Source organism: Rissa tridactyla, chromosome 6, assembly GCF_028500815.1.
Source record: "Rissa tridactyla isolate bRisTri1 chromosome 6, bRisTri1.patW.cur.20221130, whole genome shotgun sequence".
Classification (NCBI taxonomy): Eukaryota; Metazoa; Chordata; class Aves; order Charadriiformes; family Laridae; genus Rissa; species Rissa tridactyla.
Window position 1 is genome coordinate 66,902,821 of NC_071471.1, and position 24,673 is coordinate 66,927,493.

A 24,673-nucleotide genomic window follows, 5' to 3' on the forward strand; every position below is an offset into this window, starting at 1 on the left:
CTTGCATAACGTGTAACTAACTGTTTCCCGTCAGTTCAGTGCACGCTGTTACTAGCAGAATGCAACACCATGGCTTTAATACCAAATTCGTTATGTGAATTAAACACACCCAGCCAACCTCAAGTTGCCTTGACTGACAAACAGTAGAGCTGAAAGTCTGTTTTTCACAAGGGGCTGGCCCCATTAAGAGGGTCAGAGCTGTGTTAAGTCTGATGTTGGTCATACAACAGGCAGTAAAATGATCTTGCCCTGCAAGTGCTACTTCCTACATTTTCTTCTTGACTTCATCTCCACAGATGAGATCAGTGGAAAGGAAGATGGGGAGGGAATAGCGTGGAGATTGCAAAACATGCTGGGAGAAATGTACTTTTCCACGCATGTCTTGCTTGCTGGACTGCACATTCCTCTTTCCCTGGTGACAGTATTATGTGCTGGGTTTTGCTGGTAGCTAGGCAGCTACCCAAAGCAACAAATCCAGGTGCCAATGAAACTTTCCATTGACTGAAGTGGGTTCAAGGGCAGCAGTAACAACTCACAATTCAGTCTCTTCTGAGGCCACAACACAAGGTCCCATACAATATTTTTAACTGCAAATTATTCCAAAATCTCTCTCAAAACATAATCTGTACTTCATGCTGCATATCTGTACCAAGGATTTAGAAGGAAAATGGGTTATTAGTACCTAATTTACATTTTATGTTTTATCCTTCCTGGCAAGTTAAAGCTGTGGTCAATGGTTCAGCCCCAAATGGCCTTTCTTTACTCAGGCTGTCCAGACATTCATAACCTTATGAGTCCTTACCAAAGAGGCTCATGTTTGTGCCAAAAATACTGAGAGAAGAGAGAGCTCATGTGGAATATGCATAATGTAAGAACCAACGGAGTTCAAGGAAAGGAAGGTAATATTAATCACTGATAAGCTGATAGTGATGCTTAATTATTACGAATCATAAAATTATACAAAACATTGCTAAAATCTTATGAAATCTCTCTTCTTTCTCCTCATATTCTGCCGTTTTATGTTTATCTATTTAGGCTGAAAAAAATCTCTGGAAAAGAAGCTGCTTGTGTTTTGATTCCCGTATAACCCTCAAATATAGCATCCTCTTTGAATTTTCCAGTCAAGCCTTCTGAATTCAGTGAGACTACTCACAGGTCAAGGTCCTAAAACATCAGCAGGCAGGACAGAACTGGCCCCATAACACATCATAAATAATAAAGACGCTCCTCCCAAAGCCAAACCTCTGAGTAAGGGTTGCTGTTACTAGTGGGCTGGGTAGCACCATCCATTATTAAGGTTGCCTAATATTGCACATTGCAAGATTAAGATTTTGCCAGAGTTATGTAGACTGAAATTTTCCGTGCCCAATGTTTTCTGTGCTATATTTTTTCTTTTTTTTTCTTTTTTTTCTTTTTTTTTCTTTTTTTTTTTTAAATTAAAAAATAACAGGCTGAAAGCAGGAGCCAGGATTGATCAGAGAGATGAAAAAGCAGCATCAGTCCACTGAGGGAATGAGCACTGGTGAATTAACATCACTACAGCTATTCCCTTAAATATTCAGGCTAAGTGCGAGACAGTTTATTCCACTTCCAGATGAGGTTAGTTACATTGCATGTTGCTGAGGGAGTTCACAAATTTTTGGGATTTTTTTTGATTTTGCTGCAACTCATCTACCTGTACATCCTCTAAGTCAAAAAGGAAAGAGGCCAGCTAGTGTGCATTTCAGAGAAGGATCCCATCCTGTGCATCTCTGAATGCTTTTCCCTCCAGTGAAAGAAGCTAGCCACTTCAGACTGAGATGCAAAGTCTTAGCAGATGTCTCCCAAAGGATGTCCACTTGGAGAGCTGTTGCAGAGCTGCCAGTATGCAGTAAATCCATATCCCAGTAAATCCATATCAGCAGTACAAGCTACTGCTGCATCTATCTTGCTAGTGTAGGACAAGTCCTGGGCTGAAATGGGGGGAGATTTGGGACCCATTATCTCAAAATAACGAGATTGAATGTAGAAATGGAGGGAACTTGCTCATCTTAGGGGAACTAGGATGGAGAAGCAGTGCTGCTGGAAAAGATGGCGAGAAGTTAGGGAGGGAAGGTGAAAGGAAAAAACGGGGAATCATGGTCCAGAGAGATCCTAGAAGAGAGGATGATCAGCTAACACAATTTACAGCTCCTTTCCCAGCTCCCAGCAGCACAAGTGGATACAGCGACACCCCTGTTTCAGCTCTGCTGATGTGGGTACCAGTATGGGTGTCAACATGATGGAGTTCCTGTTTCAAAGGAAACTTAGGAAAGAGTTCAGGAAAAGCTGCGATAAAAGAACATTCTTCAAGTTGCCAAGTAGAAAGTGCCCAGCCTTTTGTGTCATCTCTTCCTAATGAGCAAGGGCTTCTCTCTTGGTCCATAGCAATTTTATTTTTTTCTCCAGTTTTCCAGTTCCTTAAAAGCTTAGGCAATTAAACATGCGAAAATGTGTGGTAAAATGATGAGCACCTAAAATGGATTTTGAATTAAGGCTGCCCATGCAGCTTAAATTCATATCTCTGTATATATCACATACTTAATTTTCTTCCCCAGGAGCCCTAATGCAGTCAGTTCAAAAGACTGAGTTAGTCTGGGGATGAAACTGGGTTGTCTAATAAAGGAGGACAGAATGACTGACTCACTTATTGCATGATGTAAAAGGTGTGTGGTAAATTTCAGTAGGGATTTGCAGCATCAAAGGAAATTGTCTCATGGCCAAAGCCGTTGAGTAACACACCAGGGAATTGGACAGGGATACACTCTGCTCAAACTAGGTCTTATGTGGTGACAGGCAAGTCACTTAAAATGAGTTTTTCACAGTTGCCCTCTAATTGTGCATTTTTCATTTTCTGAGTAGCTGCCTTGAGATTTCTGGGTCTCAGTAGTAACATCTGCAACTGAAGCAAATGGAAGATTGGTTGTGAATGGGGAGAATAACGTATAAAGTTAAATACACAGAAAATCAAGTTGCACCAATCATTGGATATTTTTTACCTTAATCTTCATATGTTTAAGTTCCCCATCTGTAAAATTGGACTGATGACATCCTCTTTGTCTCCCAGAGGTGGTGTGAAAATAGATCCATGAATACTTGTGAAGTATTCAAAGGCTACAGTGGAGAATGCCACAGAAAGGTCCATGGGGAAATGAATCACCCTGTCTTCAGAGCAGGCCTGACTGGTGTGCAGTAAATAAAGTCTAGGGCCACACATTGAACCAGAGGAGAAAACAAAATGCTGAATAGCTGCTCATTAAGTAAGCACTGTCCGTTCTGTGCGTTGAATGAGGCGAAGGTCCTGTGGGAAAAACAGTTTGCAGTGATGTAATTAAAGACTGTACCAGAACGCACACACAGTGAGGAATGGCATTCATACATGGGCAACATTAATTTAGTTTTTTCCTAGGTTTTGAGGCTTAACTTTGCAACCTCAATCACGTTCCTTTAATAATTTGGGGTGTGTCAATGTAACACTACAGCTAAATTCTTCCTTGTGGAATATTATATCTTATAAAAAAAGGAAAACCTCTCTAATCAAAAGTGAATGTGTTGCGTTACTTCCTGTTTGCTTCCCATGCTGCTACGGTTAATTGCTGCTTTCCTGCGGGTGGAATGAAGACCGTTGAAGTCCAATGGCCTCAACCATGGGCTGCTTATTTAATGCGGCATGTAAGCAGCAGGGATTTCCTTGTCCCTGGCTAGAGACCTGCATACTTTACCTCTTCCATGCAAGTAGGATGAAATTAATCAGTGTTGGTTTTCTCAGCAAGCAAAGAAATTTCAACTGCTGCAATGTCGGAGGAGGAAGACTCCTCAAAGGGGACCAGGAGAAAATGCATGAATGAGAAGTTCCTGCCAAGACATGAACACTATGCTTGAGTGTGTCTGAAATGTTGGGCACAGAGAGTAAATAAGCCCTGTGACAGGTCTAGCCTAAATATCCAGCACTTCCATGGCAAGTAGCCCATACTTTCACCGACCTTGGCATCACGACGAGGATAATATTTTTGCAAGGATGAACTGCTCTCGAACAATGTCTCTAATGTTTCAATGTCATTGCAAACATGCTTTCCTTTCACATTAGCCACGTGGCTCTTCTTTTCCATCCCTTTTTTCCCTTTTCCTTTCATAGAAGTACATTCTATGTGTCTGCAGAAGAGGAAATCTCTGTCTTCTGTGCAATTCCTGGGCTCACCTGAGGACTCAGAAAACAGTGCACCTCAGTCCTGGGAACGTAGGTGTTGACTCTTAGCCGGTGGTTCTCTTCCAGCCTACCTCACTGTATTTAGCATTCCCATATCTCACTCTCATAGGAGAATCTGCATATCTCTAAGCGTATAATTTCCCAGGGCAATCTTGACTTCCATATTTTGTGAACTCCTCCTAGCAACCGTTGCACTCACTAATGAAGTAACAGGAGCAATCTAGCCATGCAGATGGGCCACAGAATATAGCTGGTGAAGCAACAGCTTGCTCTAAACATTCAAGCACCAAAAAGCCATATACAGCATCTACCCTACCCATTCTGGAGGTCAGCATGGAGGTGGAAGCACAGGGGGCTACTCTCTTTGGTGGTAGAATTGAAAGGGCAACCAGAATCTAAGTGGCTGCCCCATAGTGATCCTTTTCCCCAGGAAAAAGGTCCTAAGAGCACTTTATCTCTGAGCATCACATCACACTTATGGATACAGAGCTGATGCTTCACACAGAGAGAAGGTGGTGTTACCCAACTGATAAAAGGCAGCATGAGCTGTTGTCAGAGTTCCCACGGGTGGAAATAAGCCCATGCTTATTTCTAGCCTGATCCATCCCACCTTCCCATACGTTCTTGACCAGAATAACTTGGGAACAGGTTTCTGAAATGACTAATGACATCTGCTTGTGATGCTGCTCTTACCACACCAGTGTTATTCCTTGCCATTTGTCAGTCTGGTATAGAAGTTTGTGAGAAAACTGGATTAGATTTCAGTGGATTTTTCAACACACTGTTTATTTTACCAAGCAGTGTGTACAGGCCTCCTGCTGATACGCTTGAGTGAAGCAGTGTCTGAGTGGGTCAGCACTTGGCTGAAAGGGTGCTGGAGAACACTTCAGACATGCATTAGGATCTCAGTTATTGATGTATTTCTTCAGATCTAACATATAGTACAAAGGGATGTTGAAGTATCATCTTCCAAGTGAGAAGTAAAATGTCTATCTATAAATATGTTTTCAGTGTCTAAATACCATAGCACGAATTAGGAGGTTGGCAACCCTAGTTGAAGTTTTTCTTAATTTTGTCTTCTGGCCGCTGAAATTCTGTCAGTGGCTTTGGAGGTGATAGTCTGGGCTTCTTGTTTTGCAGGTCCGAACACCATTATTTTGTGCTGCTGAACATTTAGTAGTTGTGTGTTGAAGTTTAGGAAACAAAATGTTATGGGGAATAAACACTTTGTATGGGTGAGACATTATTCACATTACGGTGTGAAACTAAACCAAGAAATGACAGAAAAAATGAAAAGACATAAACTGAAAAAATACAAATACTAGAATAACGTTCAAGATTACGGAAGTGCTCACTTAGTTTCCCTATGACGAACCAGTTTTCATAAGAATGAAGAGGAAGTTCTCTCTAAAATTGCATTATTTTTTATAGACCTGAGTAAGACCGTTCACGGTTCTTGTGTCTGGACACCAGCTGCCACGCTCATCTATCTCAATAATTCAGTGTGAAGGGATCCTTGGTACGGCAGACTTCTGTCAAGCAGGAGAAAAAAATACTTTCCGTTGGCAATCCCCCTCTTGCACAAGTTCATTTTAGTGTATTTGGGGTTTCTAAATGACTTCAGAATCTCTTTTCCACTATTGATATCAATTTTACTCAGCAGCTCAGCTCCTTCATGCCCACTCAGAGGTGCCTGTCGTTCAGCAGGCAGTCAAACCAGCCCGTGAATAGAAACTGAAGCAAAATCAGTGTCCGTAGACCACTTGTACTTGGGCCAAAGATCCAGTTAAGTGGTAATTTAGGAGCGTTGTCAAAGGTCAGTGATACCCCTTAAAACTGCTGAGGATTGATTATTTTTTTTTCAGTCTATTATTGTCTCTTTGATTATTTAGGTTGATGGTTGAGGTTATTTTGCAATTTTTTGAAGGTTGTCATTGACAAACACTTAGAAAAATAACTTACCAGTGTAGGATTGTGGAGTTTTGTTGTACTTGAAATGTGGGGTTTCAAAACAGCAGGAGAAAAATTGTAAGGAAAAAGAAAGTATTTTGTTATTCTTCTTCTAGTATTTTGTTAAAGGTTACTAATAAAATGGCTGGGATGTTTAGAACTTGCAGTGACTACTGAATGGCATGCAGAGTTAGTAATCCCTGTGAATAGTTTTATTATGTGCCTGTCAGCAACGCACGTTGCTTAAATATGCCTTCGCAGAGTGACTGTGCTGGTGGCTGTGTGCATTCTGCCATTTTATTGACCTGGTAAAGGTTTAGTCTTGACGGCTGCTTCGGTTTCTACCCAGGCTGGTTCAGAGTCAAAGAGTAGTTTTGCAGAAGTCTTTTCGTCTTAAGAAAGCGATTCACAAGATGTCTCCTTTAATTTCCTGGAATCGAGATGTTTATTTTGTGCTACGTACAACAGCAACAGTTCTGTAGATTTCATAACCTTAAACATTCAAATTACAACTTTTACTGAAATTTTCTTTCAGCACATATTACTCAGAATATCACCAGGCAGGAGTCTAAATAACAGCACTAGACAGAAAATAAGTTCGGTATTTCAGTTAAAATCTTGAAGATGATTGGACATAAAAGTCCAAATAATAAAAATATCTCAGTAGCTACCTTCTTTGAGGACAAATCATCCAGTTCTGTCATCCCGATCCAAAGCAGAACAAAATGAGAACAACGAAGTGTTTGTTCCCCGAATTTCCCAGGGCACTTCTGAGGTGAGCTTTCATATTTATTTGAGGGATTTTTTCCATTCCTCTGGCCTTGCCGCAGAGATATTGTTGAAAGTCATTTAAGGAGATAAAGACAAACTCCTTTTCTAGTTGGGGTGGTGGTCACGGTTATGGTGTGGGCAGCCCTTCCCCTGGGGCTGCAGAACAAACACCCCATTCAAGTGCTGGGAAATTTTGGTGATGGTGCATCTTCTGTGATCGGTATGAAGTAGTTTGGAGGTCCACCATGCCCTGAATAGCTTTGTGACCAGCCATGAAGACAACAGTTCAGACACTGTGCTCAGGAAACCTCATCAAAGGCATTGACTCAAGGGCATGTGCTTACTACTAGTCATTTGAATTTTTGAACTAGCAGAAGTGTTACATACCTGTCCATCTGTCTGTCTATGAGTCAGTCAGTCCGTCTCCCTGCTTTTTTTTGCTTTTTTGTTCCCTTTCTCTGTACTGTTATTCTAACTGGTAGCCAAATGCAAAAGAAAGGATGTGTTTAAGGACATGATACCTGGCAAGTTCAGTTAAAAAAAAGGTTTTGAAATATTCCCATTGCACGTTCACAATCCAGATTTCCTGACGATTAATCATGGTGCGTGCCTTTCCACTGTCGTGCTGATGTTGGCTGTGGAGCTGAGAGACAGACTGAGTGTTTTATTCATGTAAATTGTGCTTGACACAGGTGGGAAAACTCGGCATGATCGATGACCCACTGGAATTGGTGGGAATCTCTGCATCCATTTCAGCAGGCTTAAAGATCACCTTCGTTATTTCTGAGAATTATTTGTCATCTTTCCCTGCACCCTGTACTTCATGCAACAATATATATTTTTGCTTCTATGATTTAAAGGGGCTCAAACATTAATGGCAGGTTCCATCTTCTCAAGCTAAACCTTCTTGTGACCCTGCAGTATCTGCAGTCCGCGTTTGAACTCTGGGCTCGATCAGTGACCCACGTGGAAAGGATGCAGTTGCCTGAATGAGTAATTTTTAGAAGATACCAGAATTGTTGGAGGAGGGCTGGAATAACTCGGCAGAGTAACTCAGATTTTGTTAGGATGAGAATTTGTCTTCCACTGGCGAACAGCCTGGTCTCAGGGCAGAGCATTTGCTCTTTGCCATTTGACCGTGCTCCTGGCACAAGGCTGGATGACCAAATGCCTCCCCTGAGACAGCTGAGGGTCCCTCCCCAGGCTCCGGACCCCACTCGTGTTTTTCTGTGCAGTGACTATATTGAGCTCACAGGATCTCGTTTGATCCTCCTGCTGCAGCTACAAAAAGGGTGGGTGGGTTGTTATCACTCCTGCCAAAATCTTTGTCCAAAATCAACAAAGCCACATAAGGGTTCTGGTTCAAGTACTCGTACAAACATATTTATGCAACTGTTTGTGGGATTTGACTTTCAAATAAAATTCCATGAGCAAAGCTTCAATACAGCTGCTTTCAAAAAACAAATGAGAAGATCCATATATATCACCGGAGTGTATTTAACTGCGAATTTGCTACAATATTCTCCAAACATTTTTTACATATTGGTCCAACTCTAAGGTTTGGACTGTTTCCATCTTCAGTGTAATGCTGCTGTGATGTGTGGAGTTTATCCCTGTAGCGTAATACCATGAAAAGAGTGGAAATAAGGAAAGTTATACAAAGCAAACACTGTCTGCGTCTGAATAATTACATTAGATGTTCGATGATCAGGAGATTCAATTTTGTTTGTTTTAAAAAAGACAGCTGACAAGCAGAGAAAATTAAGTTGGCAGGACTTAAAACCAGTTTGGAGTAATTCCATTGTCTCAAGTAAGCTTGATTGCATTTGTATTTTTAATTAATTAAACGTGGATAGCCAGTGCCAAAACAACCTTCCCTGTAACAGCATAGATGAGAGTCTCCAAGTCTTTTTTGTAGAAAAACTTAAATTTAAGGGGAAAAAAATCAACCAAGGCCAAAAAATGTGTTCTTCCCCGGGGCTTCATGTGTAAGGTCTAGAGCGTTCTACAGCGATGAAGTGCTGGTTTTAACCGCAGACCGGGACGAGCTGCTGTTTGAAATAAGGAATCTATCAAGCCATTATCCTGTCATAAGTAGTAACAATTTCCGTATTTTATTAAAAATAAAGAAAGCAGATGAAATATTTATTGTTAGAGGGAGTGTGTTTTTGCCACCAGCAACACAGCTTCATCACAGCCCTTGGCTTCAGAGTTTCTGTCCTGCACCTGCGCAGCTCTGGCCCTGCCAAGATCAACACTCTCCAAGACAGGGGCTCCGTCGTCATTTTTAATCTCTGTGAAGTGCCAGGTGAAGTTATGGAGCAGTATAGTGGTTAATGTATAAAAAGACTCTGCTGTGCTCTCTCGGACTAAATTTCCGCTCCGGGGGTTTGCATTGCAAGTAAACAGCAAGGAGACACAGGGCTATCCGGTAGCACTCTGGGCTCACAGGCTTTGATATACTTATTCTGGCCACGCTGCTTTGAGGTAGGGCAGTACTATTAGCCCCATTTTATAAATACAGCATGCCACTGAGGTCTGCAGGATGCAGAATATTAGTTGTACTGGTAACTGAACTCCCACGGGAGCCAAGCTGCTTGTGTTGGGCTTTTATAACGTGACTTACTGCCACAGTTCCTGGGAATTTTTGCATGAACTGAAACAAGGCATTTTTATTCCTGTCTTGTATTCTCTGACCATCTGGCTTGCCTCACCTTCTAAATGCATTGCTGGAGACAGGGCAGATGGAGAGTCCTCAGCTTTTCACCAACAGGTTTCCATATTCAAAAAAACAAAACAAAACAAAAAGAACCAAAACCTCACACCAAAGAAACCCAAAAACCCAGAAAAAACTAGACAAAAATGACAAGAATCTTCCCTTCTGTTGCTTCCCCCATTCCTGCAACATTCCCATGAAAAGGAGATCCCTCACTACCTTACTGTACATGCGCTTGGGCGCAGTTCTACAGTTTAAACAGCAATATCTGTGTTTCTTCATCAGAAATGGGCCCATATTTTGATTTTCTCAAAGAAAGAAACCGGATATGTTTTTCACTGCAAGTACATGGGTTCCCAGCAAAGTTTAGGAAGCTCTGACTGACCGTGACATCTCCAGTTCTGAAGGCCATCAAAAAATCAGAAGGTAATAAGTGGGTCTGCAGAAGCCTTGATGCAGCCAATCTTGGGATCTTACTTTTGAACGTAAGGATTATCTTTTGTATTGAAGCGTATTTATTAGAGATGGAAAACCATCTTTTATAGAATGCAAGAGCTAATGTTCCAGCTTTCCAGCTTATTCTGAAATACAAGAGCAACACAGACACTGTTAATAATGCAATCAAAGCAATTTAAATCCTTTTAAAGCATCCACAAAGGAGCCTTTGATAAGAAGCAACTTCCATAAGCCTCAAAGACTAGGCAGTTTAGTGTGTACTGTTTATTAAGTTTATATGTAGACAGTGGTAATTCCACTTTCAGCTGGAGAAGAGCAGCAGTAAATTATAAGACATATTTATAAGCACTAGTGTTAGACTTGCTGGTTTTAAATTAAAAATGTATTTATATTAATATGGCTCTAAAGGGGGTTATTCAGTGTTTAAAGACGCAGTTTGTTTTCCATTATTACCTTGACTGGACACAAAAAAAAAATCTGTAAACTTTAAAGGCTTTGGTCTTTTTTTTGACAAAAAGAAGGAAATTGCTACAAGTGCACACTGTACAGTGGGCTGTGAGAGTCTGTTTAATTCAGTCATGTGGCATATTTTTTAATCTTGCTTTTAGTTCCTGCTTTTGTCCTCCTTTTTCATTGTGTGCCCCTGTAAGAGAGCTTACATGTAGGAAGCAGAGATGGGCAAAACAACCAGAAATGGATTTAGATTTGGGCTGGGGTGGTTCGGATCTCTTTTAGCAGCATCTCCCCCGAGGTTGAATGAGGAGGATGAAGTGTGTGCGATTGTGGGACATCTCCAGCTGAAGTTTCCATCCATCTCGGGGCTGGAGGGCTGGTGGGAATTGCTTTGACAGGCCTCAACCGCTTGGAAAAAGAAAGTTTTACTTTTTGGTGTGCTAACAGTCTTACGAACTGACTACTAGCCCCTTCTGGCTCTGATCTGCTCCCTATTGTCCAGCTTGAGCATAGGGACTGAGGGTTCCCTTGTATTCAAAAGCTTTCTCCCAGGAGTCTGGTGTGCTTTTTTGTTGTTCTGGACCAAAGCAGGCTAGAGGAAGAGAGCAGCAGACAAATAATAGACTTGGATCAACATCTGTTTGAAAGATTTTGATTCACCTGAAAGAAAAAAAATATTGGGAAGGGAAGATGAGTTCTTGTCTGGGGTCATTGAGCACGAGGAGGGAAAGAACAATTAATTCTTCCTGCATCCAGTTTAGTATTTCCAGGTGTTAAGCAGGTTTGGTTTTTTTTATTTGCGTGGGTTCGTTTTTGTTTTTTGTGTTTTTTTTAGGCAGCAGAATTATGTTGCATTTGAATCTTACTCATTTTTAATCCAGGCTGATTTAATGCCAAGGAGAGCAGAGATCCAGAGGCCAAGTCCAAATTTTCCTGTGCAGCAGCATGGTGCATGTCTTCTTGGCGATTCTCCAATGCATTTCTTTGAAATATCTTCTCTTGGGATTCCAGTATATTAAAAAGAAAACTAAAATGCTACTTAATACATAGTACAGAAGTGCAATCATTGGCCACAGCAGTAATGACCAAAAAGCCAAAAAGATTTTCCTATATTTTGTAGGCTTGAAAAGTGAGATTTAAACTGAGCTCATCCCGCCCCGCAGACATCTACAGGAGGAAACCTCCCCAGCTGGTTGCAGGTGTTGGATTAGTAGCCCTTCAAACAGAAGTACGGCTTTCCATAGCAGCCTCTCTTAGACACCTGCAGTTTACGCTGAATGAAACGATATCAGAAAAGACTGGTTTTCAACCAAGAGTCGTCACCCAGATTTGTAGCTCACAACTAACCCATCGAAACCCACGGGTATATTGCAAATGGGAAAGAGGAGGGGAGACCCGGTCTCCATGTTTCCAAAATTGCTAAGGTGATATTTTTGAGCCAGTAAAAAAATGCTAAGTATTTAAATGGGAAATTAGGACGAAAAAATCTTCACAAGGTACAGGGAGATTTTAACTAATTAAAATTTTTTTTTTTCCCTTTTACTTGGAAATCAGAGATTTTATCAGCAGCAAGTTTCTTTATTACCTCGGTTTTTTTCACTTCATCGATGGCATGTTTTGATCAGTACGAAAAGTTATTAATAGGACTGTTTTTCCTAGGTGTGCGCTTAGATCTTTTTCAGAACCTTACCAGAGTATCTGCCAGGCAAAAAATTTGGCCATAGACTTTGAATGGTGATGGCATTACCTGTATGCAGGTGTAACTATTTTGGTAGGTTCTGTGTACTGGGTGCTCCTTAAAGTACTATTTCAAGACATAAGCTATGAAGTAAAGGGAAGTCAGTAGAATTTAGAATAAATGTTATTTATCTTTATTTATCTTATGAATCTTTATGATGGCATTTTGTATAATACCTTTTCTATATTAATCTGTGTCGTTACTATGTTAGGAAGATAGAGTATTCACTTGGATGAGCACATTGTCTGCCAGTCCTATTTTCTAAATGAAGAGCTTGGCATCAGCGAGAAGCGACTGCTTTCCTAGAGCCGTGACCCACCCAGCTTTTCACCCCTGTTTTGGGTGACTTTGCAGGTGTTAAACAGGATTGCGCTGAAGCAGGAGGGTCTGACTACCAAAGATACCGCTCTCAGAGCTGTTTTAGTTACACTTCATCATCATAAGCATATGGTTTCACTTCCAAGTGTTTAACATTTCCATTTCCTCAGGAAATCATTCTTTCTATTTTTTAAACTTTTGAAACTGGATGGATATTTTTACTGGCAGGCAGACCGAGAGCGACACGACGATGAGCCCCAGCCCAAGGGAGCCCCTGTCTGCGGTATCCGCATGGTTCCATGGTTCTCCATCCCCTCCCCTGGTGCAGCAGCTCCTGGGCACAGCTCAGGGTGCTTCAGCCAGGCCTCCGGGGCACAGCACGCTGTTAAAACACTTCTGCTTTCCTTCTTTCCTTACTATAATAAAACTATGCACTCCTTTTTTCTGCTTTAGCTTCTTAGTCCACTCCAGCGCCCATGCATCCCAAGAATTAGTTGAGAGCAGACTCCTTTAGCTGACTTAGTGAGGCCAACGGCAAGATCAGGGCCTAAGAAAATATTTTGTGTCACCTACAAGGAACGAAAGCAGTTGCATCATGTATTTATCGTCTGTATTGGTATATCCAGCACTTAAATGAACATGACCGAGGAGGGGATGGCTCCAGGGGACTGCTCTGGCTCTTGTGTTTTCAGAGATTATTTTTGGTATTTCCTTTTTCCTCATTACGAATGGGTCCCCCTTTCTCACGTGTTGGCCAAGTTATGCACTGTAGGAGGAAGTCTGTGCTCTTGTCTGCTTTATGTTTTATTTATCCACATATGTAATAGTGTTTAGCTGCTTGTTTGCTTTTCCTGCTGTGCTATAAAGTACAGTTCTTGGATGTGTTATTTGCACACTTATTTAGCTGATATCACTAGCCCTTTTGTTAGAAGAGCATCCTCTGCTACAGTGAGTGTCACCATATCATAGCAACTTTGATAAACTAACTGCATTTTGTACAACAAGCATTGCCACTGTGCGTCAAGTAGCGCTGTACAAGAGAAAATATAGGGCAAAGTGGCTGATTAATGTATTTGTTTCTTTGAGTTTTATTCTGTTACAAATTCAGACAGTCGCAATTTTTGCACTGCTTGTTTAACATGAGGAGATTGCGGTGGGTTTGGGCTTCTGGAGGGATTGAATTTGCAATTGCGATCAGGCAGGCTGTGTGCTACTGATATCCAGGGTGTATATTTTATTCATGCCTTCATAAGAGTTGTTATTCAAGGTAGCAGAAAACAGCATCAGGCAGATGTACTTCAACCTCCAGACCTGCCGAGAGAGCTCACCTGAGCTGCGCAGCCTCTGACTTTGTGCCAGGCTCTGGGACATTGTGAGTTGCGGTTTTGATCTGCTCAGGCACTTACCAAACTCTTTCCCTTACCTTAGCGCCGTGCATGCCTGCACATTCCTTCAGCAGTTACCTTCCCACTAAAAAAGTGACTTGGTCAAATGGCACAAGCTTGTACGACTCGCAAGGACACCCCAAGGCTGCTCAGCGTCCAAACGAGCCCGCTGGCTTTCTCGCCATACGTGTCTGTGTCGGGATGTTCCATGCTGAAGGCTCCAGCTCAGGCAAACAAACCAGTGCCATGGGCTTGCTGCTGATAGTTAGATAGGTCAAATTAGGATTTAGTCAGTGATTCTGATCCAGTTTTATTTGCTAGAGGGTATCAAAGCACTGCAATCTTCTGGATAGATTGAGGGATCCAAAACGGACCGGCAGTACCATCCACAGAATCACAGAATCACAGAATGACAGGGGTTGGAAGGGACCTCTGGAGATCATCCAGTCCAACCCCCTGCCAGAGCAGGGTCACCCAGAGCAGGTGGCACAGGAACACGTCCAGGTGGGTTTTGAGTGTCTCCAGAGACGGAGACTCCACCATCTCTCTGGGCTGCCTGTGCCAGGGCTCTCAAAGTCAAGAAGTTCCTCCTCATGTTTAGGTGGAACTTCCTATGCTCAAGTTTGTGCCCACTACAGCTTGTCCTGTTGCTGGGCACCACTGAAAAGAGCCTGGCCCCATCCTCCTGACACCCATGCTTTAAGTATTTATAAGCATTGATAAGATCCCCCCTCAGTCGTCTTCTTACAGAAAAAGACCTCCAACTAGACTCTGTGCCCCATTGTTCCAGACTGCTTCAGGAGACCGAACCAGAGCAGGACCATACTAAATTAAAAGCACAGTCCAGCTAGCCCCAGCCCGTGTCTCCAGTGACCACCCTGTAGGTGCTTCAGGGGCTGGTTCCTGAAGTACAGCCATACCTGCACAGAGGCGCAGCCCTGGGCAAGCACCCTCCTTCCTCTTGCAAGAGGCAGCCTTGGATGCTCCTGCCCACCTGCCACCCAGCTACAGGTCAGCAAGTCCAACATCTCGTACTGCATTTTCCATTCAGGAGGGATGTCCTGCCTTTGCAGGACGTGGTCCCCAGACCATGACCTGTGATGAGCAAGCTGGGTGCCTCCATAGCAAAAGCGAGCCCTGTGCCTGCAGATGTTCTCCTTGGAGTGGATGGAGCCGAAGGGGGACAAAGCGAAGGGGGAATAAAAGACATTGCAGGAGCAACTCCAGGCCTGAGAGAGAAGTAACCAAGGCACTGACAACTTGTGTGGGTTTCGTATGTCTGTTTGCAGTGCTATGTTATGTGTTTAGAAGCCGGTTGTTTCCATAATAACAGCAAGTGCCATATGGCAACGAGGAGGGTGGTGAGAGGAACGCTCAAGGAAACACAGTATGTTGTTTGACATGTGTGTGCTTCTAGAGGAATAACGTGTCTCGAGCGAGTACTGCTGCTCCAAACAGGCTGGGGGATTTGCTGCTCTCACCAGAAAAACATCCAAAGTCCTCGGCATTTGTACTGGTGCAATGCCAGTTAACGATGCCTGCCCTTCTCCCTGTTTTCCTGCAGGTAGTCACTGTGATGGGTAAAGGGCCTTTTGCTTTACTGGGGGTGATGGTTCTGGATGCACCAGCACAGAGGAAAGGCATTTAAACATGGCGTTTAAGGGGAAATACAGTTCTGTAAAGGAGTGCGGTGTGAAACTGAAACCAGCTAGATGCCATATGCTCCATCCATTCGTTAATGCTCAGCGAGTAAATAGAAATTTTGAAACCTTTGAAAAGACATAATTTGCAATAATTGTTTAGCAGAGAGTGGGTTGAGCATTTCAAGAGACTAGGGGCACTTCGCTGTATATCTAGGAAGCATCCAGGAAGGTCTCCACAAATTCCAACTTTCTCTACCCTTTAATGTATGACTCACAATTCAAGGAGTTGTAATTTGCTCCCCACATTCCCACAATGTCTGAGCCGTACCTTTGCAGAGTGCATATATTTCCACCACAGAAAAATGTGAATTTATTTTTTCATAATAGCTCAATGGCTTTTGCGGGACTCTTACCAACATCAGCCCCGTAAAACTGAGCCTCTCTTGTGTGAGTCTTAAAGCCATTAATTATGTTTGTATTGGGATACCCGAAATGTGGTGGCAGGGAGAAAGCAGCAGTTCTGATTTGGGGTCGTAGTTCTGCACTCATTTGCAACGCTTTAAACTCCTAACCAACCCAAAAGGCAAAACTCTTCTAACTTTCATGCTTCTCTTCTTTTTATTGCCTCTAGAGAGAGATTACTGCAGCATATGCGAAAAGCAGCCGATCGGAAGGCTTCTCTTTCGGCAATTCTGTGAAACTCGACCCGAGCTCGAGTGCTGCATTAGGTTCCTTGACGCGGTGGTAAGTCAATCCTTGTGATATTTTGGGGTGCTTCGTGGCACAGAGGAGACTCCCCTGACCCCAAGAAATCGCTGTTTCATGGGATGTGATTTTGTGTCTAACACACCTGAGCAAAGCAAGGAGAGGATGGGGCTGACCTCGTCAGCATCCCAGCATCATTGGCAGTACGTGGGGTTGGTACCAGCCTCGGGGAGCGCAAGCCACCGGAGCGGGAGAAGGACGGGCACCCTGGAACAGCATTGGCGTAGCCTCCTTTCATGTCAACGCCCAAGCAGCTGAGCTGCTGTGCGTAATGTCTTTTGATGTGGGTGAAGCCTGCAGTGCTGGGAGGCACTGAGAGGAAAGGGAAGATGATGAATGGACCGACAAGAGACGATGAGGAGTATGATAATACTACTATCTATCTCTTACCAAGCCTTTTCATCGGTAGTCTTCAGGGTGATTTACAAAGGACATCCTGATGGTTATCCTGGTTTTTCAAATAGGAAGACAGAGGCACAAGGTATGGAGTTGACTTGGTTGAGGTCACCAAGAAACAAATATGCTCCATTTTCTGCACCAGTGAGCTATCAGTTAACTGGGCCACTGAGCAAACTCCCGCCAGCCCCGGGGGGACCTGATGCTCTTTCCCAATCTGGCAGCACTTGGCTGTGTGTAGTGCCAGCAGGAGAAGCTGTTCACAGTCGAAAAGTCTCTCGGTGGCTTTCTTGCTGGGAACCTGCGGAAGGGTAGGGTGTTGATGAGCCAAAAGGCTAAGTCATACCAGAGAGGGAGATGAACTTGTCACTGCAGAGTGTGAGTGTCCGGGGGGCTTCGCTCTCTGGATAACACTGACAGTCACAAGCAAAATGACGCATACCAACAGGAGTATTTTTTTTTGTTTGTACCATGGTGAAGCTATTCTGAAGTATAGGGAGATGTGAGGATCCCACTGAAGTTGTGAAAGTAAGGGCCTGGGAAAGGACACATGGTCACTTAAAGTTTATGGCAGTACTGCAGTATCTATGGCAAATCTACAGCATCACAGAAATCGTTGGATAAAGTCCTTTTCAAATCAGTTTTAGGTCGTCACAACTTCTACCTGATATTCCTAGCACTGGTCATGATTTTCCCCAGTGAAAGGTTTAGCCATTGAGGTACGTGAAACTGCTACATCTGACAAATGCTCTGTGCAGCTGTACTCAAGGGCAGGCGGGCAGGAGGACATTTTGGGTACCCTGGGAGTGTTTGTCCTGTGCCGAACTGGCATCATCAGGTGAGGCATCCGCCGCTGGTGACACAACACGTGCCCGTCCAGGGGGAGGCATGCCTGCAGAAATGCCACAGAAGGTGTGATGCCCGCAGCCCCAAGGAGACGGGCGATGGCTGTCGCTCTAGGAAGCCGCAGAAATCCTTTGGGAGACAGCCACAAAAGCTTGCTTCCAAGTGGTTTTCATTTCAGACAGAACAGACAGAGCCGTCCTCAGTTTGGAGACGGTTAGCGAGGCTCTGAGCTTTTCTCACGCCCCCTTGCAGCGGCCGGCATCACATTTTGGTTCCAGCAGTGCCCAGGGGCTGGGGAGAACAAGCCCACGTTGTGTGAGCCCTGCACACACCTGGCAGCAGCACCCAGGGCACACCGGTTAAGCTGACAGTGGTAATAACATCTGGCCAAAAGGAAATGTTACTGTCCCCCCGTGTGTGTGTCCCCAGTGCCACCAGTCCCAGAGCACTGCGTGATAACCTTCAGGCTGGCGTGGGGTCATGGCTGTAGTGCTGGCCGGCATCATCTCCAGTCTCTCCCAGTCTCTCCCAGCGTCTCCCAGCAGCGCCGGCTGCCCAGCCCGCCTCCAGCTGCGAGAATTGAGGGCACTGTGTCATTTCATTCTCCCGAAACCCTGTGGAGTGGTGCCAAGCACTGAAACTCCATGTCCTCCCAGCATCCGTGCAGTGCAGGCGACACCGTTCCTGCGAAAGCTTGTGGTGGGACTGGCTTTGTTTTAAAGCTCCCCCCCGAGCACTCCCAGACCGATATCCTCAAATCCTTGTGCGAGGGTGTCCTTTGCACCCATCCCTGGGTTGCTTCTGCAGAATGGAGCTGCCCTCCTTACCTTTACTGGGCCAGCGATCTGTTCCCAGTTAGGCTCAGACTGGCAGTACGAGGATTTCATGAACAAAATGCCTGGCTGCACGGAGGTCTGAATATTTACTCTGTCTCTCTTATTTTTAATGCTAATTAGCAGCAGCCTCCTTTGTTTATTGATTTCAAATTCTGTACAAGCTTGCTCCCAGCCCACGAAAATCCCTGTATTAGGCAATATTAAGGTCAAGCAACACATCTCATAGCCATTAACTTGGATGATTGCTACTGAAATTCGCCCAGCGGGGTCACTCTGCGTTGAGTGAGTAGTGGGATTCAGGCCAAGTCCTACATTCGGCAAAAAAGTCCTATAATGAGACCAGAAGTTTGACTTTACAGCCCTATTCCGAGACCACCAGGAATGCGAAACCTTTTGGAGACCACCTGCTGTAACAAACCCCAAGCAGAAAAACCCAAGAGCCTCCACTTTCTTTTGACTTAGTTATTTTTCTAACATGAGATGCAAAACCTAGCTCTTGTGTAATATCAAATAAAAAAAGAAAAAAATAATAGAGGAAAATATTTAGCTGTTGGTAAGAGGCTCACAGAGCTTTTTGTGCATTGAGAGGTAGGACCACCTCTCTTTTACAGAGCGCTGCTAAGTAACTTCACCAGGTCATGCAGTAAGTCATTGGCAGAAGCCAGTAGTTGATGCCTCCGAAGTTTTAATACATTTTTTTAACCAGTGCACTCAACTACCTGCAAAGAAAGCAGCAATCGGGGCTCCTGGGAGGAAACTAGCAGCTGAGTCAGGCACTCAACAACCTACCAACAACCTCCATTCCCATACTTACGTGAGAGTAAGTTTCGCAAGCTCTCTCTCACACCTTTGCTTTCAAAGACTGGTAAAATCAACCAGATCTTCCAGACCAGAATACACAAAGAGAAATAAAAAAATCCCCTCTTTGCTGGGCATTTATTTCAGCTGTTGGGTGAAATAACTAACCTGCTCTGATGTAGTCTCCTGCAAATGTAATTATAGCAGCATCTGGGCTTTTTTGTCTGGGCAGTTAAACAGTTGTTAGGCTGCTTTCTGAAGAAAAAAGGATTTGTATCATTAAATTCTGCATTCATGTAGGTGTGTATCTGTCAGTTCCCTCTGAAACCTGTGAATACCTTGGCCAATTTCAACCAATAATTGAGATTAAAGTGCTCAGAGGCATAAAGTTTCTACGTGTTTTCTGAGAGCAGTGTTTGGGTAATTAGCCACAATCTATCAATTGTACAACAGACTACAAAGTTATGTGATTTGTAAGCAGCAGGCTCCAACATTAAATGATAAAAGCGATAAAAACTGAGAGATGCAGAGCTTCGCAGCACAGTGCTGGTGGAGCTGTGGGTGTTTGGGTTCCCAGCGCTGCTGTGGGACCAGTAAGTGGCCATCGGTGTGGCTGGATGTCTGGGAAATGGGGCAACAGCAGCCACTTCTGCTAGCTGGTACGGTAAAGCTATAAGGACAGAGAGCCATCTCTTATTACGGATATTGTGCAAACCATTTCATGACAGAGGTCCTGACTTGACTAGATAAAATATCTAGTAAGAAGTACCGCTGGCTGCAACCTGTGCCTCTCAATGCGTTGCGTGCTTATCTGTGTGCGTGTAAACACAAAGATCTCCTATGAATAGTTCACCAGACCCTTTTGTAGCCATTCAGATGAAGAAACTACACGAACATAAACTATTATCATTAAATGAACATGGTTTATGATTAAATCAGCTCCCCTACAAGCCGTTAACAAAGAATTCACGCGCAGCCCTAAAGCACCCTTTGCTGTGCTTACAAATATTTTAGTGACTTCATACAACTTCGAAGCTGTTGAAAGACAGCCATTGAAATAAGGTGTTAGGGGATACGTTTCCTGTGCTGAAGGGCAGATCAGTGAGCAGGGAATCTGCTAGCAAGGTGCGTTTCCTTCCCCGCAGCCCGTGCCTCCAGCACAAGAAGGTGGCAGTTCAGCAGGGACCTCTCACCCCTGTCCCCTTCTCAGCAGCACATTCCCAGGGCTGCCAGCTCCTGACATCTCCCTCTTCTCTTCTCTCCTGCGATTTTTGCGTGCTGTTATAATGAAGACTTTAGCTTCTGAACTCCCTTCCCTGTTTCATCTAATCACATTCATCATTTTTTAATTTTTTTTTTTTTTCCGGGAGAGGGCTTTTACCATGTTAATGTGGACCAGATTTAGATTGACTGCAGGAGAACGTGGCTAATTCTGGTCAAGGAGAAAATAACTCGACATTATTTTCTCTTTAATCTGTACGATGTTATTTCTTTGCACTGAAGTCACACAGAAATACATCCTCTGGAGGAAAGTCGCCCCACTGCCTCTCCAGGTTGTTTCTGCTTGTGCTATCTGGGCATGGGGCCTGGGGTGAGAGGCACGATCTCCTCGGGTGGACTTTTCAGCTGAACGCTTCACTAGACATTACACTTATCTAGGGTAAAAGGATGAGCGAGCATCCATTTAATGCCATTTGTAAAAACCCTGTCTCGCTGTTAGGGAGATTTCGTTTGGTTAAGTCCCTTACATGGTATATAAACCATCTGTGTATGTGTGTCTTAAAGCTGTTCAAGGCTTTTTCCATCAGAAATGCCAGTTTGTTGATATCAACAAACTCATTAACTCAAAATGTGTTTTTAAACAGTCAAAAGGGCTCTTTTTGCCCTGCGTTTAAGTATGAAAAATGTGGTTTCAAGTTCACTTTTCATTTAGAAATGCGAGTTATTATGAATCCCAGCTGTTTGGGTTTTGCCTTCCAATTTTCAGTCACAGATTTTAAATCTCCAGCGGAGGCAAGTGCAAGGGCAGTCGCTGGAGCACAGAGTAGTAACAGGGCAGAGCCTGGGGTCCAAGGGAGGAGTGAGCAGGAGCTGGAGCAGAGAGAGATGCTGGGGATAATAGAGGAGGGAGCTGAGAAAGCAGAGGTGTAAAACTGGAACCAAAACGCCAGTAGCCTCCTGCATTTGCTCAGAAGGTGACTCCACTGTTCCTGATTTATACTAAGAAGCTGAAACCGCTCTGGTGGCAGTGTCTGTTCCCATCTCCATCTCCTGGTGGGTACAAGGGACCGACTCCTGTGGCCATGCCATGCTCCTGCAGGCAAACAGCAACTACCTGCCGTGGGAGAGAGTCCTCCCAGATCTGCAGAGAGATCGCTTTGGCTCCGTTTTTCAATTTTCACATATTTTTAAGCCGTAGAGTTTTAGGACCTCAGAGAATATTAAGATGAAAATCAAACACTAGATAAAACGATGTGTCAGAATTAAGGTTGCTGATGTGAGCCCCCGTGGGGTCCCTCTGCCATTGCCCTGGTGATGCTCTCCATCAGTCACAGGCACCCTCCAGCCCCCAAACATCTTGCTTGGTTGTACCTGAGCCCACAGCCCCGTCCCAGAGCCAGCCACAGGGGGGACATCGCGCCCTTTCCCAGTGGAAGTGCATTTTCCCATCCGATCTCACTCAGCTCATCCCGAGGGCAGCTGCTCTGAAGGGAAGGACGGTTCCCACCCCCGTGCCCCCATTCAGCCAGGGTTGCTTCTAGGGAAGCAGGACCCACTGAGGTAACTACTACCTCCGAAACAGCAGCCAAAAGAAAAGTTAGCAACAAACGGCGGCCAGCCCACATCCTCTCGCCATTTGGACTGAAGGATCCGCGCCTGCCCGCAGAAAGAGCCTTCCCTGCAGCTCGTCCCATGCAGTCAGGGTGATCGTAAATCCTCCCCTCATTTACGAGCTATGAATAGGGCCCTGTCTGACCTAACTAGGGCATGGAGAAGCTATTAGACTTCAGAGCAGGAGCCTTGAAACACATGCCTGGATTCATCAAAGCAATAATGGAAAATATTTTGTTCCACATGGATTTTAAGTAACGATGTTATTTCTAGCAATTAGGGATTTGCAAGCTGTAGCCGTGCTTTTGAGTATTGTGGAAGAAGGGGATGTATCTTGTGATTTAAGCACAAGATTGAGAGTTGAGGACCTTGGTACGCTTCCCAGGCATGCGGCAGATTGAGCATGGGGACGTCACTCTGTCTGTCTACATGGGCAATCCTTCCTGTAATAACAGTCCCTGGCTGAAAATGTGCCAGTATCTGTTGCTGAATAGCTTGGAAGTGGCACTGACGGGAGAAATAATAAGGAACTTAGAAACAAAATGAAATAGGCTTCTAGTACTGAAGGTACAGTGAAATCAACACTGTTCACAGTTGGAGCTTATGGTTCCTTCTCACATCCTCACTTGTCTGTCACTTCCTACCTTCACCACCACAGTGTCGCATTTTCTGAGAATGTCAAATGCAAGTATAATTTCCTTTTATTCCTTCCCAACTGTCTTGAGACAGAACTAGAGACTCTGTGTGTGTATGTGTGTGTGCATTTAGCCCTGCGTATGTTGGATCCCATCAGGAATTGCATTTCAAAACACTGATCTAATTCCTGCTAAACTTCCGTCTTCTTTTGATCTGACCCGATTTGCTTCCTGTTGTACAATTCGGATGGGATGTAGATCTCATAGGTTATCTGTGGCAAAAAAGACATCACGTTTTTTGACATCTCCCTGGTGCAATTCAAATGGCAGCTTTTATTTACTAGGGAGCCAACATATTACCAGGATCCAGTGTCTAAAAGGAAATAAAGGAGAAAGAAATGGTCATTATTGGATAAATTGTAAATAGCATTGAATAGAGGACTCAGAAGATCTCCTATATGCTTCCATGCCAAGGCAATGACAAGGACTTCTCCTTTCTTTGCAGTCTTCTTTCTGCACAGACTGTTACATTTAAATACAATTATTTTCTTTGATTAAAATACGCTGTTTCTGTTCTCTTTTACATGAAAAACACCTAGTCTGTCTGTGAACGTAACCATAAACTGTAAGGTCCAAATAAGATGCAATTTTGACCTTTTAAAAACTTGTTCCTTCTGTTACTCTTGCCGTTGCTTTATCCCCTAGCAAGGAATCATGGAGAAAAATGCTGTTAAGATGCTGTAAACATTTGAGAGCATCTGTGCTGTAAGAGCTGAAATGACCCATATTCAGATACCATCTAAAAGGACAGGAAATTGGATGAAAGATTTTTTTAAACCCTTATATTAAGTTTTATGAGAACGTAATCAGTTCATCGCAAAAATGGTCACTAAAAGAGAAGTACTGCACTTGCGGATTTTAGGTTTCAGTGTATTTTTCGTCGGCAATAGAGGTTTCTCTGCTATTTGCCGTCATTGTCATTTCCCAAACCAAATCAGATCATAGTTCTAGATTGTTCAGGCAACCTGCTACGTATGTGTATAAATATGTAGTTTCAGACTTAAGCTGCAATAGCGAAATCAGCCCTGGCCAGAGAGATGGGTAATAGCATTATTACTACATTGTGGTTTCATGTCATTCCTAGGTCTGCTTAGCTAGGGTATCCATTACAGCCTGCCTTCGGATTTATTGCATCAAGCTTGGAGCAGTACATACATCTTCCAGCGGGCAGTAGTTCTGAAATTTGTTCTTCCAAGTGTTTGCCAGTTCAGTCTGATTTACCTTTTTCTTTTTCTTTTAACTTCCTCCTCATTTATCATCTCAGACAGCTTGTATTGGACCAGGTTACTTAATTGGTTTGGCAGGACTTTCTGGGATCCTTTTTCAAATACGAGCAGTCATGAAAACTGTTAGGCTGCCTTCTTTTTTTATTTTTTTTTTTCTGGAAAATATTTCGATTCTAAGGCTAAAGTTCTGTATCCCAGGTAGTGCCAAGTGGGAATGTCTCTAAGAACTTGTCGTTGTCATTTAGCCATTGGGGTCCCACGCATCACATGTTTCCTTCAGATGCCTGCCATGGATCCAAAATTTCATGGATTAACATGTTAGACCAAGGGGAAGACGTAAATAAATGAGAGGGACACAATCAACCAAAAAGACAAATCTACTGAAGGTGTTCACCTGGTGCTTGAAATACCACTGTGGCAAGAATCAACAAACATTTGCTTTCTCTACTACTCAAAGAAATAATTTTACCGTCTGTGTCCATCTTCCCTTTGAGCAAAACCAAACAAAGTTGCTGTCTCTAGTCACTGAATGCTTTCTGAAAGCAAGGCTATAAAATATAAATGGCTTACATTTTATTGATGTTAATTAAGAGCCGTGGTCTCAGAAAATGCACCACTAGGGTT

General features: G+C 43.6%; 1 protein-coding gene across 2 annotated transcripts in view; it reads left to right on the forward strand.

Moving 5' to 3' along the window:
* GRK5 (G protein-coupled receptor kinase 5) overlaps positions 1–24,673 on the forward strand; it is a 175,794-nt gene that overhangs the window by 94,269 nt on the left and 56,852 nt on the right. Inside the window, exons 4-5 of one of the 2 annotated variants that reach the window (XM_054207357.1) lie at positions 15,064–15,276; positions 16,287–16,399. Coding sequence is in view for 1 of the 2 variants with exons in the window: in XM_054207356.1 (XP_054063331.1) it covers positions 16,287–16,399 (113 nt within the window). In the remaining variant the exon portion in view is untranslated. The remainder of the gene's footprint in view (positions 1–15,063; positions 15,277–16,286; positions 16,400–24,673) is intronic. The other variant, XM_054207356.1, reaches the window with a different exon arrangement.